The 18,262-nt window shown below is 46.3% G+C and overlaps 1 protein-coding gene across 1 annotated transcript; it reads right to left on the bottom strand.

The window, feature by feature from the left end:
- Positions 1-1,738: 1,738 nt before the first annotated feature.
- Positions 1,739-11,008, bottom strand: LOC120048166 (beta-klotho-like). Its single transcript, XM_038993917.1, has 6 exons — positions 10,057-11,008; positions 8,732-9,245; positions 5,122-5,390; positions 4,688-4,944; positions 3,632-4,566; positions 1,739-3,126 (listed from the first exon to the last, which is right to left on the bottom strand). Exons 1-6 carry the CDS (start codon positions 10,792-10,794, stop codon positions 2,678-2,680), a joined length of 3,162 nt encoding a protein of 1,053 aa, XP_038849845.1. The 5' UTR covers positions 10,795-11,008; the 3' UTR covers positions 1,739-2,677.
- Positions 11,009-18,262: the final 7,254 nt, after the last annotated feature.

Below are 18,262 nucleotides of genomic sequence, written 5' to 3'. Positions count from 1 at the left end.
GGAGGCTTCTGATGTTAACATGCATGAAACCAAGGCTTTTACGGTTACAGAAGTCAACAAATGAGAGGGCCTGGGTTAACCTCTACATCACCCGAGGAACAGAGGAGGAGTGCGTTGGGGACAGAGAATAAAAGGAGTATATTTCTGGGCGTGGTAGGATAGATTCAGGGCACAATGTACAGACAGGGGTATGGTAGGGTGTGGGTACAGTGGAGGTAAACCTAGGAATTGAGTGACGATAAGAGAGGTTGCATCTCTGGATGCACTAGTTATGCTGGGTGAGGTCACCGCATGTGTGGGAGGTGGGACAAAAAAGGTATCTGAGGCATGTTGAGTGGGACTCGGGGCTCCGGAGTAAAATAAAACAATGATAACTACCCTAAACAACAGTATACAAGACATATTGACATTAGAGAGAGACATAAAGCGAGGCATAAAGCAATCACAGGTGTTGATTGGGAGAGCTAGCTAAGACAACAACTGGTAAGACAACAACAGCTAATCAGCTAAGTCAACAACAACAGGTAAAATGGTGATGAATGGGCAGAGAGGGTCAGTTAACTACACACAGGGCCTGAGTTCGAGGCTGGGGCCGACAGATAAACAAAATGGAGTACCGTGATTAATGAACAGTCCAGCATGCATCAGTTATGTAGCCAAGTGTTCATAGGGTCCAGTGAACAGCAATAGATGAAACAGGGAAGCCGCTAACCTGCAAAGTTCTACGCTAGCAAGCGGGAAACACAGCGTTCATAAAGTTAGCAGGCCGGGGCTAGCAGAAACGTCTTCACCGACGTCCGGCAAAGGCCGGTTGAGGGCACATCCGACGGAATTACATTGGCAGACCAGTCGTGAAGGATCGGCGGGGCTCCGTGTCGACAAAGGGTCCAGGCCAATTGGCAAAATAGGTATTGTAGCTGGAGTAATTTCATTTTCTAGCCGGGAGATGCGCCTGGCTCGAGGCTAACTGGTGCTAGCTTCGGGACAAGGGCGTTAGCCACAATAGCCACTCGGTAACAGCTAGCTAGCTGCGATGATCCGATGCAAAGGTCCAGAGCTTACAGCAGGAATCCGGTGATGTAGTGGAGAAAAGCAGTCCGGTATGCTCAGGGTTGATATCGTGCTGTGCAGACTGGCAAGTATTATCCAGGCTAAAAGCGTCTGGTGTCTGAGCTAAAGGAAAAGGCCGCTATCAGTGGCTAACAATGACTAAATAGCTAGTAGCTAACTAGCTGGTTAGATTCTGATGGCTAGCTTCTGATGGAGGTTCTAGCTATAATGTCTTAAAATAGCAGATTCGTATCACATTGGGTGAGGCGGGTTGCTGGAAGGTATATTTAATTTAAAAATGGAAAAAGAGATTGAAATATATTGAAATATATACAAAAAAGACCAAAAAAACTAAATGTACACGGGACAACAACAAATAACGTCTGCACTGCTACGCCATCTTGGATTCAACCCCTCTCTCTCTCTCTCTCTCTCGCTCTTTCTCACTCTCAATTAAATTCTCTCTCTCAATTAAATTATCTCTCAGTTCTCTGTCTCTCAATTCAATTCTCTCTCTACCAATTATTTCTATCTCACTCTCTCAATTCTCTCTCTCATTCTCTCTCTATTTTCTTATCAAGGGCCCTGAACCAGGTTTGGGACATAAGACCCCCACAAGGGGGCAGCAGTGTCTGAAGGAAACAGTGCCCATATAGAGCAGCAACTTCTGGCACAACGATTTCATTTTATTTCATATATAATTCATTATTTTGGATTCATTTACAGAATAAAATGTTTTGAACTCAGCAAACATTGCACATCATCTTCACAAAAAAGGTGCACAATCATTGACAATAATAAATTCGAATAAGTGCTCGAGTTAGCCATTTGAAGATAACATGTTCAAGTGGTTTTGTCTCTGGAGCACAGAGGGAAAAACACTACTGCCATCAGCGCAGACTCCCTCTGTTAGGAACTCCTTACTACAAACACACAAAGACTCTCCAAGGGTGTCTCAGGGAGAGTTGGGATATGCAACAAAAATTTAAAAAATGTACAATTCACACGTATAAATTCACACTTGTACACACTTGTACAACTTGTAAGTACCCACCAAATTATAAGACAGGTGAGGACACACAATGACACACACCAACAAGTCATACTAACAGGCCAGTCTTGTACGCAATACATGATCAGTACATCACAACAGCAGAATTCATAGAAGATCTCAAGTTATAGCCAACGTTCTGACAACGAAACAACAAAACAGTCCCATGGCAACATCATATTCTTGTCTGTGATAACATATAGCCTACATACTGTCAATTATGTTAATTGCCTATACATTGATCATCAATATGTGGGATCTCTAGGGCTCAGACAGACAGACTCTACTTGTCACTCGGTGAAGATGACCCCATGGCCCTTGCTGACCCCGCTGTGTTGAGCACAGTCCCATTGGGCTTGTGGAGTATAATGAAGTTGCCCCCTAGACACTGATCTAAATTTTTTGTTTATCCACTAAGTTCAAGGTTAGGCTTTGGGGAGGGTAAGCTGATTCTAGACCTGTCCCTAAGAACCACTACTCAAAAGGGGACCATGGCGCTCTCCCGGAAGCTTGGCTGGCGTGTAAAACCTGCAGGCCACTACAACAGGAACAAACTCAGTATGAATGAGGCCCTGACTAACGGCGGACCACGCGGATCCTATCCGTCACACTCTGTAGTGACACTCTCTCCCACGGCTGACACTTCCTCCCGAGCGGGATGGGACACACCGGCAAACCCACCCTCCTCCTCCTCCTAGTCCTCTTCCCCCTGACGACGACGATGACGACCCCCACCAGCATAGCTAACGTAAGGAGGAGACATGCAGCGAAGAACAGCAGCAGTTTGTTCTCTGAGATGTGAGCGCAGATGGAACACACCGCCCTGCGGTCAATGATCCTGCAGGAGGATGTGACGTTGTTGCCAGGGAAACCGCTGCGCTCGATGATCTCTCTGTAGGCTGCGATGGAGGCTTTGGGTCGGGACTGGTGGTGGGAAGAGGTGAAGAGGCCGAACTCAGGGACGTGTCCATCCTGCAGCTTCCAGACGTAGAAGCCCTTTAGGTTGACTCCATCCAACTGACGAGCTGGAGAGGAGCAAAAACAGGGTGAGGTGAGGTCAGAATCCCTCTTTCTACATACAGAAAAGCAATGTCAACAGAGAAGCTGTAGCCTGTGTGGGCGGCCATAAACCAATTGAAGCTATATTGTGGCTAAAGTACTGCACAGGACGTTTAGTTCAGTACAGGACAGTTCTCACTGGGATGAACTTTATGAGCTCAAAGGTTTCTTATACAGTAAAGTCCATGAGTTTTATGAGGGGGCTCATGTGATACGGCTGTGTGCTGTGGTGTGTTAGGAAATGAGCTGTGAGAAAAGTCACCTTCGACCTCTCATACTTAAAGCTGCTAATGAGTGCCCTACTCTACCTGTCTGCAGAAGAAACTGCAGAGAGGACATCTGTTTATTTCGAACAATAGAAATAAGTATAGAACCTCCAGGGTATTTCTGATAAGAACAAACTAGTGGGTTATCATTGGACTGGAGCTGGGGGGTTTGAAGGGAGTTTGAGGAGGTTAGAGAGAGGCTCACCTTTGAGGGCCTCCTGCAGGTAATTCCTGATGTAGTGCTGCCTGAGCAGATCATTTACAGGGGCCTGGTCGTCCACCCCACTGGCTGTGACTACAACAGGCAGGGTCCCTCCATACCTCTTCTTCACCCAGCGCAGCACCCTCCGGAGGCCCCAGGGGACCACTGCCTGCTCCAGACCAGAGGAGGCCCAGGTGTGGTCAGACATCAGCAGGCAGCCATGGTCTGGAGGTTGCTGGGGGTTAGGTGGGGCAGTCTGAGGAGACTGGGGGCGTGGTGACACGAGACGTGTGGTGAAGTGATTCAGTGCAATGAAGCCCAGCGCCCCTCCTAGCTCCTCTTTTTCCCGGGCGGTGAAGTGCGGTAATGGGGATCCAGGGAGGCCCATCACCCTTGCCCTCTCCTCTAAGTACCTCCTCATCTCTGGAGGGTACCTACCACTCTTACCCTCCCCCTCTCTGCCCCCTAGTAGTGGGTCTAGGAAACGACCAAGCTCAAACAACAGGAATCTCTGAGCGGCTGTTGCATGTGACTCCAGGAAGGGGTTGGCGGGTTCTACCCAGTCTGCGTGCAGTGCCAGGGACACCAGTCCTCCCTGTTGGCTGAGATACTCCCTCTCATAAAGCCTCCAGGCCTTAGCGTGGGCCAGGAGGAGATTATGGGCTGCCAGATGCTGCTCCTCCCCGATCTTGTAGGCATCCACTAGTCTGTTGGGCTCATTGATGGTAATCCAGTAACTCACCCAGGGCCCCAGCTCCCTGTAGCAGAGGGCTGCGTAGCTCTGGAAGGCCTCCACCGTGCTCTGGTTCAGCCAGCCGCCAGAGGCATGCAGCGGGCCGGGCAAGCCCAGCAGTAGGGTAGTGTTAGTAGGGTAGTAGAGGGTGACCACAGCCTCCAGGCCCTGCTTGTGGAGTTCGGTGAGGAAGCAGCGGTAGTACCTGTTAGAAAGAGTTTGAAATGCAAAGTGTGTATGTATACAGGCTTGCAATTTAGTGTGTGTTTGCATGCGTGCATGTATGGTAAACATTTGAATACACATTACACAGTTTGTGTCTCTACCTTAGGGCCTCTGTGTCCACATTAGACAGATCTCCTTGGGCAAGGATTAGGGACCAGTTGAGGGCGAAGAGGTAGTGAGATGCCCCTGTGGACTTAAAGAGGCTCACGTGACCACTGATGGCCAGGTAGTCAGTGCACTGTGGCCCCCTGATGTGGAGGTTGACTCCTTGGACAGGACGCAGTGCCCCATCCCCTGTCAGGTTCCAGCTGTACAGGTGGGGGTCGGTGAATTGAGGGGAGAAGGGATAGAAATTGACCTTTGATAAAAGAAGAAATATATAGGTTTTTGTTTTTATTTGCATCATCTAGCTTGCTTATTGTTCTGTTCGAGGTCAAGAGCAAGGAAGGCAGAGCAGTTTTGCTAAATAAAATCACCCTCTCTTTCCTTTCTCCTCCCGCTCTCATGTCCTTTCTTCACCTTCTCATCCCCTCACCTGTAGGCTGGAGTCGGCCACACCCCAGTGGAAGTCACATGGGAAACGCCCTTTGACCTCTCCGGTGATCTCATCACTGAGGAAACCGTTGTCCTTGATGACCTGCCTGTAAAACTGAGCAGTGGTCTTGGGAACCCTGGTTCTGTTGGCCTGGCTGAAGTCTAGGTAGAACAGGCCTCGTCTCACACTGTAGCCGTAGTTCCACTCAAAACCATCCACCAGAGACCAGGCTGTGTAGCCAAACACTCTGACACCGTCAAACACCATCGCTGGACACAGACAAACACAGAACGAAGGAGATGAGGACACACTGTTACCAAGGAGGTACAAATAGCACAACAGTTCAGAGGTTAAATGTATAGTACCAGTCAAAAGTCTGGATACACCTACTCATTCAAGGGTTTTCTTTATTTTTACTATTTTCTACATTGTAGAATAATAGTGAAGACATCACAACTATAAAATAACACATATGGAACCATGTACTAACCAAAAACAAATAAAAATATATTTTAGAGTCTTCAAAGTAGCCACCCTTTGCCTTGATGACAGCTTTGCACACTCTTGGCATTCTCTCAACCAGCTTCACCTGGAATGCTTTTCCAACAGTCTTGAAGGAGTTCCCACATATGCTGAGCACTTGTTTCCTGCTTTTCCTTCACTCTGCGGTCCAGCTCATCCCAAACCATCTCAATTGGGTTGAGGTTGGGTAATTGTGGAGGCCAGCTTATCTGATGCAGCACTCCATCATTCTCTTTCTTGTTCTAATAGCCCTTACACAGCCTGAAGGTGTGTTGGGTCATTGTCCTGTTGAAAAACATATGATAGTCCCACTAAGCGCAAACCAGATAGGATGGCATATCGGCGTATCGCTGCAGAATGCTGTGGTAGCCATGCTGGTTAAGTGTGCCTTGAATTCTAAAGAAATCACAGACAGTGTCACCAGCAAAGCACCCCCACACCATCACACCTCCTCCTCCATGCTTCACGGTGGGAAACACACATGTGGAGATGATCTGTTCACCTACTCTGCGTCTCACAAAGACATGACAAAGACAAATCTAAAATTTGGACTCAAAGGATACTTTTCCACCGGTCTAATATCCATTGCCTGGTTTCTTGGCCAAAGCAAGTCCCTTCTTCTTATTGGTGTCCTTTAGTAATGGTTTCTTTGCAGCAATTCATGCATGAAAGTCTGATTCACGCAGTCTCATGTGTCTGTTACTTGAACTCTGTGAAGCATTTATTTGTGCTGCAATTTCTGAGGCTGGCAACTCTAATGAACTTATCCTTTGCAGCAGAGGTCACCCTAGGTCTTCCTTTCCTGTGGCAGTCCTCATGAGAACCAATTTCATCATAGCGATTGATGGTTTTTGCGACTGCACTTGAAGAAACTTTCAAAGTTCTTGAAATCTTCCGCATTGACTGACCTTCATTTTTTAAACCTTTCTTCAACTAGGCAAGTCAGTTAAGAACAAATTCTTATTTACAATGACGGCCTACCAGGGAACAGTGGGTTAACTGCCTTGTTCAGGGGCAGGACGACAGATTTTTACCTTATCAGCTCGGGGATTCAATCCAGCAACCTTTCGGTTACTGGCCCAATGCTAGGCTACCTGCCGCCCCAAAATAATGATGGACTGTTGTTTCTCTTTGCTCATTTGAGCTGTTCTTGCCATAATATGGACTTGGTCGTTTACCAAATAGGGCTATCTTCTGTATACCACCCCTACCTTCACAACACAACTGATTGACTCAAACGCATTAAGAAGGAAAGACATTCCACAAATTAGCTTTTAACAAGGCACACCTGTTAACCTGTTTGGGCTGCAGCCCGACGCCGGTACACTTATGACAACATCCAGCTCAAGTGCAGGGCGCGAAATTCAAAAGATATTTTTTTAAATATTTAACTTTCACACATTAACAAGTCCAATACAGCATATGAAAGGTAAACATCTTGTGAATCAAGCCAACATGTCCGATTTTTAAAATGTTTTACAGGGAAGACAAAATATGTAAATCTATTAGCTAACCACGTTAGCAAAAGACAACACTTTTCTTACTCCATCAGTTTTTACTCCATCAGTAGCTATCACAAATTTGACCAAATAAAGATATAAATAGCCACTAACCAAGAAACAACCTCATCAGATGACAGTCTGATAACATATTTATTGTATAGCATATGTTTTTTTCGAAAATGTGCATATTTCAGGTATAAATCATAGTTTACATTTCAGCTACAATCAGAAATTGCACCGAAAGCAGCCATAATATTTACAGACACCAACGTCAAATACCTAATTACTCATCATAAAACATTTCTGAAAAATACATAGTGTACAGCAATTGAAAGACAGGCATCTTGTGATTCCAGACAATATTTCCGATTTATCAAGTGTTTTACAGCGAAAACACAATATAGCGTTATATTAGCGTAGCCACAATAGCCAGAAACACTTGGGCGCCGACGACCAGTTTACATGCACGACAGATATTAGAAATAGCATCATAAAATGTTTCTTACTTTTGGTGATCTTCCGTCAGAATGTTGGACAAGGTGTCCTTTGTCCAGAATAGTCGTTGTTTGGATCTGGAACGGCAAATTTCTCTCTTCATTTAGCATGGGCACTTGCCAAGTGGCACGGATCTGTCCAACGTCAACAAAGTCAGAGAACGGAACACGGCAAAACTCCCGAAAAAATGTCAATAATCTGATTAAACTATATTGAAAAAACATACTTTACGATGATATGGTCACATGTATCAAATAAAATCTAAACCGGAGATGTTAGTCGTCCATAACGACAGCTAAACAGAAGGCAAATCCATGTCCCCTTCCGCGCGCTACAGAAACAGGAAATGGACGGTCACGTCATACAAAGAGCTTTAATTCCACCTCAGATCAAGATAAACACGAAATTTCTTCTCTCACCGCCTCTTGACAACCAGGGGAAGGTGTATGAAGTGTACGTAGACTCTTACGTATCATGCCCATGTATAGGCAGGAAGTTGAACATAGCATCGATTTCTGACATTCCACTTCCTGGTCAGGAAAAGTGCTGCAGAATTAGTTCTGTTTCACTCAGAGAAATAATTCAAACGGTTTTAGAAACTAGAGAGTGTTTTCTATCCAATAGTAATAATAATATGCATATTGTACGAGCAAGAATTGAGTACGAGGCCGTTTGAAATGGGCACATTTTATCTGTTCTACTCAATACGCCCCCTGCAGCCCAAACATGTTAATTGAAATTCCTTCCAGGTGACTACCTCATGAAGCTGGTTGAGAGAATGTCAAGAGTGTGCAAAGCTGCCATCAAGACAAAGGGTGTCTACTTTGAAGAATCAAAAATATAAAATATATTTTGATTTGTTTAACACTTTTTTGGTTACTACATGATTCCATATGTGTTATTTCCTAGATTGGGGGTCTTTACTATTATTCTACAATGTAGAAAATAGTAAAAATAAATAAAAACCCATGAATGAGTAGGTGTGTCTAAACGTTTGACTGGTACTGTATGTACTCTTTCTTGTTGACCTCCTCTGTTTTCCCTAATCCTGCCCCCCATCCTCGGCCTCCTCCTCCTTGCCCCCTCCTCACCTTGCAGCACCTGGTTGACGAACCTCTTCATCAGGTAGATGGCCTCTGTATCCTCCCTCTCCACAGCTGCAGCTGAGAACCAGCCCCCCTCCGCCACCAGCACAGGCAGGTCCCCATACTCCAGCCTCACCCAGCCCAGCACCCGCCTCATGTCCGGGTACACAGTCTGCCCATAGTGGGCTAGACTCCGGCCCAGACGCAGGTTGTTAGGCCCAAAGGACAGGGAAAAGAAGTCAGCCGTTCCCCGCACCCAGTGCTTCTCCTCTGGGGTGAACTCAGGCAGAAGCCCCCTGTGGGTGGATCTCATGGAAGCTGGGTAGTCCCCATCCCTGAAGATGGGATTGGCGAACCAGCCAAGCACCGCCTCCATAGACTGCTGGCAGAGTTCGATATTGACTGGTGTGGCTTGGCCTCTCTTAGGCTCCATCCAATGGGAACCCAAGACGATGGACACCTTACCATTCTGAGTCGGCCGGAAGTAGGTGTCATAGGTGTGCCACGCTTTGGCATGCGCCTGGAAATGAAAATAAAATTTTTAATAAATCAAATGGAGGTCTGTTACATGCATTGCATTATGGCAGAGACATTACACATACTACAGACATCGGACCTGTACAGTGTGAATATGCACTGGGATAAAGCTGACTATTAATGAAGCCGCAAAACTGTTGCTGTCACAGACTTTGACCCCCAGTGGCTCCTTAAGTGTCCTGTTTACTAATCACAGTACTGCAGCTGTAATAAACCTCTCATGGCAGAAGGTAAACACACTTTTTAACAAGAGGTCAATGACTGCTAATAGCTGCTGAAGGAGCACAGTGAATATTGAATATCACAACATAAAACCATTTGGATTAGTTTAACCTGATTGACTGAATAAAGCACCGCATGTACCACTGAATAAAGCACAGCATGTACCATGGCTATTCCAGTGTTATGTCTTCACTCATTTTCCTTGCAATGTCTTGAACCCAATGAAAGACACAAACATTCACTGACGACATCAGCTGATAAAACCCACAGAGGTACGAAGTTCAGGAACAGGCTGTCTGACTAAACGGGGTCTTAGTCTGTACTATGGTCTGTTCAACAGACCATTTCACACGAGTCAATCTATCCAAAGGGTTCTAATTTACAACTCAACCCCCTGACCCCCCTCCCAAATGGGTACAAATAATCCATTGCCCTTTGACACAGAACTAGGAAAAACTTTTCTTTCTGAAATCCTAACCATTCCCATTGGAGGGAAAACAATACACTGACCTAAGCTCATCGACTATGGGGCAACTTCATCCTCTGACCCTTAACCCTTGACCCTGCCTTACCTTGATGAGGTTGTGGGCCACATTGAACGGTGCGGTGGCGTCGCCCGTCTCTCCAGGCGCGTGCACCCCTGTCCTGTACCCCTGGACAGCCACCAGGTAGGGGTTGTGTATGGTGATCCAGTACCTCACACGGCCCCCGTACGTTCGAAAACAGAAGGCAGCGTATGCATCAAACAAACCCACCAGGGTGTCATTCCTCCACCCCCCGTAGTGCTCCTCCAGGGCCTGGGGAAGGTCCCAGTGGAACAGGGTGACCACCGGCTCAATTCCCCTCTCCAGGAGCCTGTCGAGCAGTCTCCCATAGTGCTCCACAGCCACCCTATTGGGCCGACCTGTGGCAACACCGTCGGGGAAGATTCGGGGCCAGGAGAGGGAGAAGGCGTAGGAGCGCACCCCGAGGTACCCCAGCGCCTCAACGTCCTCCTCCCAGCGGTTGTAGCCGTCACTGGCCGTGTCAGCGACACTTCCGTCACCTCGGTGGGGGGCTGAGTGGGTGAAGTGATCCCAGATTGAGGGGCCTTTACCGTCACAGTCCCAGGCCCCCTCGGTCTGGAAGGCAGAGGTCCCCGTACCCCAGAGGAACCCTGGAGGGAAGGTCCCATGGAAGAAGGACTGGCTCTGGGTGAAGGGCTCTGGGGTGGTTAGCTGCTGCCACTGCCTCCTGCCCTCCCCCAGGGAACATAAATCCCTGCGCCAGACCATCACTGTCAGGAAGAGCGAGAAAAGGTATGTTGCCATATTGGAGTCTGTAGAAGAAGAATGATCCTCTCCAGAGTTTTCCAAAATCCTTCAGAAGAAATAAGCTGGTCTCTGTCTGAGGGGCTGTTTCTGTGTAAGTATCAGGGGTCCGGATGTTCAGAAGGTGAGGGATCCATGATGAACATTGGAAGATGAAGGGATTGAAGTGAACGAGTACAGGAGACTGAGACGTCTACATGTGGAAGCCAGGAGGTGTGCAGTATCCATCTGACAGGCTAACCTGGTTGGACTTCCCTATCTCTCTCTCTCTACCTCCCTCTCTCCCGCCCTCCTTTTCTCTCCCCTCCCTCTTTCTGACACATACCCGTACATTGTACACGCACAACCACACTCACAAGCACTGACTCATACACTCAGGAGCACACGCACCCGCACACACCTTTGAGGCAGACGCATGATCATTTTGTCAATGATTAGCTTGAACTCCGATCATCCTCACCTCCATGACTGAGATGTAGCTCCCATTTACTCTCTCTCTCTCCCCATCTCTATCTCACAATCACTGTCTCCTGCTGAATCTTATACTCTCCCTATCGCTTTACCCTTCATTTTATTTTCAGCGATCTTACCGTCATATTGGTATCATTACAACCTAATGGATAAAAAGGAACATTTCGGCTTGTTCTTGCAGCTATTCAAACCCAAAATGTCCTGTTTGAGAAATAGCCACAATAAGGTTGAGTTAAGGGTTTAGCTGTGGGGCACATCCACAAGATAAAACCCACATGTCAATTGGATTCATGGAATCAGAGTCAAATAGAATACAGTTTAGCCACGGGGCACAAAGAATACTGGGGAAGAATTGAGCGTTCCCTATGGTTTTATGGCCAAATCAGTCCAAGGCTGGCCTCACTGTTATCCTAGATTTGATTAAAGACGACGACAGATAAAAACAGGCATGATGTTCCTCTTGATCGATCTGATTCACTTCCGCAAATTGTGTGTGTGTGTGTGTGTGTGTGTGTGTGTGTGTGTGTGTGTGTGTGTGTGTGTGTGTGTGTGTGTGTGTGTGTGTGTGTGTGTGTGTGTGTGTGTGTGTGTGTGTGTGTGTTACCTATCTTTGATCTAATCTTAGGAAATACAAAATAAAACAGAAACAACTCCTCATCTGCCAAATCCTTAATGTTGTTGTTTGTGTAGCCGTGAAGATGCCAGTTGTTGTAAAGTGGTGGTTGGAGATAGAGCACCTTTTCATTAAATGTGTCACAGGCGTTATTAGGTTCGGGTCCATTTAGCTGGAGAATGGATATCCTTCACCTCTACCTGACCTGACATCAGCATGGTTGCAATGATACAGCACAAATGTAGGCCTACCCTCCGAAAAGCACTGCACTAGTATGATGTACCTTTGAGCTGCCTGGACTAAAATTGATCAAGTATAACAAACAGGAGATCAGTGATGGTATACGGTGGGATACATATTGGGATGCTAGGCTGAAGCTATCAGTTCCTATTAGTGACTTTACCACTGCTGAATATGGGATGAAAATAAGCATTATGGTGCACTCTCTTGGAGAAGCACATGAATCCATGCGTCAAAGGGAGAGAGCAGCTCACTGTAAAGTCAGCAACGCGCCGGGCCCAGGGAGGAGTGAAGTGGGAGTGTTTAGAAGCACACTGTGAACGTGGCAAGGGGTCAGACTTGAAAGCCCTCATTTTTACAAAGGGGGGGTTCAGCCAGGATTTGAACCCTGGACCGCTCGCACCCAAAGAAATAACCATACTCCTAGACCAGCAAGCCCTGTCGTTGAAAATGTGTAATGGGTGGCTATTAAAATACCCAAGCTTTTCTCGATCAAGATCAGCAGGGCTCATTGGTCTAGGGCATGATTCCCCAACTAGCGGCCCGAATTTGGCCCGCGGCTGGCTTTATTTCCCCCCCCCCCCCCAAGTTTTCTGAGCAAATTATTATTACTTTTTTTTTTTGAGAATTACATTTTTGGACATAGAAGACTGTAACACCAGGAAATCAGCTCCAACTGGTTTTAATTTTGGAAATCTGTTCCCATGTATTCCCCATTCGCATAACAGAGAGACTTGATTGTTTACAAATAGTAATGATTCAGAATAATTGGATTTATATAACGCTTTTCCACCAATAGAGGTACTCAAAGCACTTTATATAGTAGAGGGAAACTCACTTCAATCCCCATCAATGTACAGCACCCACCTCAGTGAGGCACGGCGACCATTTTTGTGCCAGAACTCTCACTACATACAGTGGGGAGAACAAGTATTTGATACACTGCCGATTTTGCAGGTTTTCCTACTTACAAAGCATGTAGAGGTCTGTAATTTTTATCATAGGTACACTTCAACTGTGAGAGACGGAATCTAAAACAAAACTCCAGAAAATCACATTGTATAATTTTTAAGTAATTGAGATGGTTTGGGATGAGTTGGACCGCAGAGTGAAGGAAAAGCAGGCAACAAGTGGTCAGCATATGTGGGAACTCCTTCAAGACTGTCGGAAAAGCATTCCAGGTGAAGTTGGTTAAGAGAATGCAAAGCTGTCTGTAAGGATCAACGCTGGAGACAAGAAGCAGGTACAGGGAGTAAACATTTAATTAGCAACAGACATGGAACAGGAGAGGACAGCGTCTGGACATGAACACATAACAACATTAATGCTGACACAGGGAACAAACAGGGGAGCAGACAGTTATAGATGGGGCAATCAACAAAGGGAAGGAGTCCAGGTGAGTCCAATGATGACAAGTGTCCGTAATGACAGCCCGGCGCCCTCAAGCGCCAGAAAGGGAGAGCGGGAGCAGGCGTGACAGCTGTCACCAAGGCAAAGGGTGGCTACTTTGAAGAATATAAAATATAAAAAATAATTAACACTTTTTTGGTTACTACATGATTCCGTATGTGTTATTTCATAGTTTTGATGTCTTCACTATTATTCTACATTGTAGAAAATAGTCATAATAAAGAAAAACCCTTGAATGAGTAGGTGTGTCCAAACTTTTGACTGGTACTGTATGTGTAAAATTTGTTTTGATTTAGAATGGACCATTATCATGCATGTCTTGAAATAGGAGCAGTGGGAAAGAATACATGTCCTCTATGCACTTAAATACCGAATGGAGGATGCTTTTCCTGTGGTTCATTTTCACGCCAGCCAGGTATGTAATACTCCTGTTTAAACATAAACAATTTGCTTAATATTATTAAAGTTGAGAAATTAACATAGTAGGCCTAGTCTATAGAAAGCTGATGGGATCCTCCTCTTTTTATTAGAGGGCTCTCATGAAATGTTTGATTTTCGATTACATTTGCATTGATGTCATAGTGATTAGAGGGAGTGCTGAGTACCAGGAAGTTTATAAGGCTACTAATGACCATCAGCAGCATCAGAGCTTGGAGAAGCCTAATTACCGTGACTAAACTGTCACATGGAATTTGACTGCCTTCATGACTAGTGACCACCGGGTTTGGCGGGTGTGGCGGTAATACGGTCACCTCCACAGCCCTAAGCCTATATCAGTCCACCGAATCCAAGCAGTCTTATCAGTCTACTCTGGCCTACAGTACTTGGAGTACACAGTGAGAGCGTGCATAATTTACAATGGCAAGAAGACCTAGCGTTGCTACAAAATCTGAATGAAAACGACTCAGATGGTGGGGATGAATCGATCGTGACATCTCAGATGATTATTCTTCTGATTCTGAGCCTCAGCCTGAACATACATCTCCGAGGCCTAAGCGCGAAAAAAAAACAGAATCGTGTCCACTGAGCAGGTGAGACAGGAGAGAAGAGTGGAGGGGTGGCACTGTTTGGAAATAACAAGCCGGTGACAATGCTATGGACGATTATCAGCACAAAATGTAATCACTTAGAGCTACATCTCAAGCAAAAAACAACATCAGCAATGCACTCACCAGCTTTGTGGTTTATGTGACATGGATGTCTGATGCCATTGCATGAAGACGCACACCATGTAACCACAAGCTGACAAGAATTGACTATTTTTGACTGCTGTCATATTGACACATTCATTATAATGCCATTATTGCTTTTGTGCCAATTTTCACTATTTATCAAGCACACTTAGCGCTTATGACTTTTAGGCTACTGATGTTTTCATCATTGGACTGCGCATCTTGCTGATGTTGAGAGGCCAGTCGGGTCTGGAGTGAACCAAGGGCTATATCTGTTCTTAGTTCTACATTTTTTGAAAGGGGCATGCTTATTTATGATGGTGAGGATATTACTTTTAAAGAACGACCAGGCATCCTCTACTGACGGGATGAGGTCAATATCCTTCCAGGATACCCGGGCCAGGTCGATTAGAAAGGCCTGCTCGCAGAAGTGTTTTAGGGAGCGTTTGACAGTGTTGAGGGGTGGTCGTTTGACCGCGGACCCATAACGGATGTAGGCAATGAGGCAGTGATCGCTGAGATCCTGATTGAAAACAGCAGAGGTGTATTTGGAGGGCAAGTTGGTCAGGATAATATCTATGAGGGTGCCCATGTTTACAGATTTAGGGTTGTACCTGCTGGGTTCCTTGATAATTTGTGTGAGATTGTATCTAACTTAAATTGTAGGATGGCCGGGGTTGTTAAGCATATCCCAGTTTAGGTCACCTAACAGAATGAACTCTGAAGATAGATGGGGGGCAATCAATTCAAATATGGTGTCCAGGGCACAGCTGGGGGCTGAGAGGGGTCTATAACAGGCGGCAACAGTGAGAGACTTATTTCTGGAGAGATTCATTTTTAAAATTAGAAACTTGAAATATTTGGGCATAGACCTGGAAAGTATGACAGAGCTTTGCAGGCTATTTCTGCAGTAGATTGCAACTCCTCCCCCTTTGGCAGTTCTATCTTGACAGAAAATGTAGTTGGGGATGGAAATCTCAGAATGTTTGGTGGCCTTCCTAAGCCAGGATTCAGACACGGCAAGGACATCAGGGTTGGCAGAGTGTGCTAAAGCAGTGAGTAAAACAAACTTAGGGAGGAGGCTTCTGATGTTAACATGCATGAAACCAAGGCTTTTACGGTTACAGAAGTCAACAAATGAGAGGGCCTGGGGACACACAGGGCCTGGGTTAACCTCTACATCACCCGAGGAACAGAGGAGGAGTGCGTTGGGGACAGAGAATAAAAGGAGCAGATTTCTGGGCGTGGTAGGATAGATTCAGGGCACAATGTACAGACAGAGGTATGGTAGGGTGTGGGTACAGTGGAGGTAAACCTAGGCATTGAGTGACGATAAGAGAGGTTGCATCTCTGGACGCACTAGTTATGCTGGGTGAGGTCACCGCATGTGTGGGAGGTGAGACAAAAAAGCTATCTGAGGCATGTTGAGTGGGACTCGGGGCTCCGCAGTAAAATAAAACAATGATAACTACTCTAAACAACAGTATACAAGACATATTGACATTAGAGAGAGACATAAAGCGAGGCATAAACCAATCACAGGTGTTGATTGGGAGAGCTAAGGCAACAACAACAGGTAAAATGGTGATGAATGGGCAGAGAGGGTCAGTTAACTACACACAGGGCCTGAGTTCGAGGCTGGGGCCGACAGATAAACAAAATAAACAAAATGGAGTACCGTGATTAATGAACAGTCCAGCATGCATCAGTTATGTAGCCAAGTGTTCATAGGGTCCAGTGAACAGCAATAGATGAAACAGGGAAGCCGCTAACCTGCAAAGTTCTACGCAGGCAAGCGGGAAACACAGCGTTCATAAAGTTAGCAGGCCGGGGCTAGCAGAAACATCTTCACCGACGTCCGGCAAAGGCCGGTTGAGGGCACATCCGACGGAATTACATTGGCAGACCAGTCGTGATGGATCGGCGGGGCTCCGTGTCGACAAAGGGTCCAGGCCAATTGGCAAAATAGGTATTGTAGCTGGAGTAATTTCATTTTCTAGCCGGGAGATGCGCCTGGCTCGAGGCTAACTGGTGCTAGCTTCGGGACAAGGGCGTTAGCCACAATAGCCACTCGGTAGCAGCTAGCTAGCTGCGATGATCCGATGCAAAGGTCCAGAGCTTACAGCAGGAATCCGGTGATGTAGTGGAGAAAAGCAGTCCGGTATCCTCAGGGTTGATATCGTGCTGTGCAGACTGGCAAGTATTATCCAGGCTAAAAGCGTCTGGTGTCTGAGCTAAAGGTAAAGGCCGCTATCAGTGGCTAACAATGACTAAATAGCTAGTAGCTAGATTAGATTCTGATGGAGGTTCTAGCTATAATGTCTTAAAATAGCAGATTCGGCCTCCCGGGTGGCGCAGTGGTCTAGAGCACTGCATCGCAGTGCTAGCTGCGCCACCAGGGTCTCTGGGTTCGCGCCCAGCCTCTGTCGCAGCCGGCCGCGGCCGGGAGGTCCGTGGGGCGACGCACAATTGGCATAGCGTCGTCCGGGTTAGGGAGGGTTTGGCCGGTAGGGATATCTTTGTCTCATCGCGCTCCAGCGACTCCTGTGGCGGGCCGGGCGCAGTGCGCGCTAACCGTGGGGGCGGGTGCACGGTGTTTCCTCCGACACATTGGTGCGGCTGACTTCCGGGTTGGAGGCGCGCTGTGTTAAGAAGCAGTGCGGCTTGGTTGGGTTGTGCTTCGGAGGACGCATGGCTTTCGACCTTCGTATCTCCCGAGCCCGTACGGGAGTTGTAGCGATGAGACAAGATAGTAATTACTAGCGATTGGATACCACGAAAATTGGGGAGAAAAGGGGGTAAAAAAAAAAAAATAGCAGATTCGTATCACATTGGGTGAGGCGGGTTGCTGGAAGGTATATTTAACTTAAAAATGGAAAAAGAGATTGAAATATATTGAAATATATACAAAAAAGACCAAAAAAACGAAATGTACACGGGACAACAACAAATAACGTCTGCACTGCTACGCCATCTTGGATTCAACCCCCCTCTCTCTCTCTCTCTCTCTCTCTCTCTCTCGCTCTCTCTCAATTAAATTCTCTCTCTCAATTAAATTCTCTCTCAGTTCTCTGTCTCTCAATTCAATTCTCTCTCTACCAATTATTTCTCTCTCACTCTCTCAATTCTCTCTCTCATTCTCTCTCTATTTTCTTATCAAGGGCCCTGAACCAGTTTTGGGACATAAGACCCCCACAAGAGGGCAGCAGTGTCTGAAGGAAACAGTGCCCATATAGAGCAGCAACTTCTGGCACAACGATTTCATTTTATTTCATATATAATTCATTATTTTTGATTCATTTACAGAATAAAATGTTTTGAACTCAGCAAACATTGCACATCATCTTCACAAAAAAGGTGCACAATCATTGACAATAATAAATTCGAATAAGTGCTCGAGTTAGCCATTTGAAGATAACATGTTCAAGTGGTTTTGTCTCTGGAGCACAGACGGAAAAACACTACTGCCATCAGCGCAGACTCCCTCTGTTAGGAACTCCTTACTACAAACACACAAAGACTCTCCGAGGGTGTATCAGGGAGAGTTGGGATATGCAACAAA

This window comes from Salvelinus namaycush, chromosome 5 (genome assembly GCF_016432855.1).
Source record: "Salvelinus namaycush isolate Seneca chromosome 5, SaNama_1.0, whole genome shotgun sequence".
NCBI lineage: Eukaryota > Metazoa > Chordata > Actinopteri > Salmoniformes > Salmonidae > Salvelinus > Salvelinus namaycush.
The sequence above is the reverse complement of the archived record's forward strand: the minus strand, read 5'-3'. Positions and strand labels throughout refer to the sequence as shown.

Excerpts from the sequence above, each read along its gene's own strand:
- LOC120048166 (XM_038993917.1), bottom strand. The coding sequence starts at position 10,794 with ATGGCAACATACCTTTTCTCGCTCTTCCTGACAGTGATGGTCTGGCGC. Across the intron at positions 5,391-8,731 it reads CGTCAACCAGGTGCTGCAAG|CGATGGTGTTTGACGGTGTC; the intron begins GTGAGGAGGGGG and ends GTCTGTGTCCAG. Across the intron at positions 3,127-3,631 it reads CCTGCAGGAGGCCCTCAAAG|CTCGTCAGTTGGATGGAGTC; the intron begins GTGAGCCTCTCT and ends GCTCCTCTCCAG.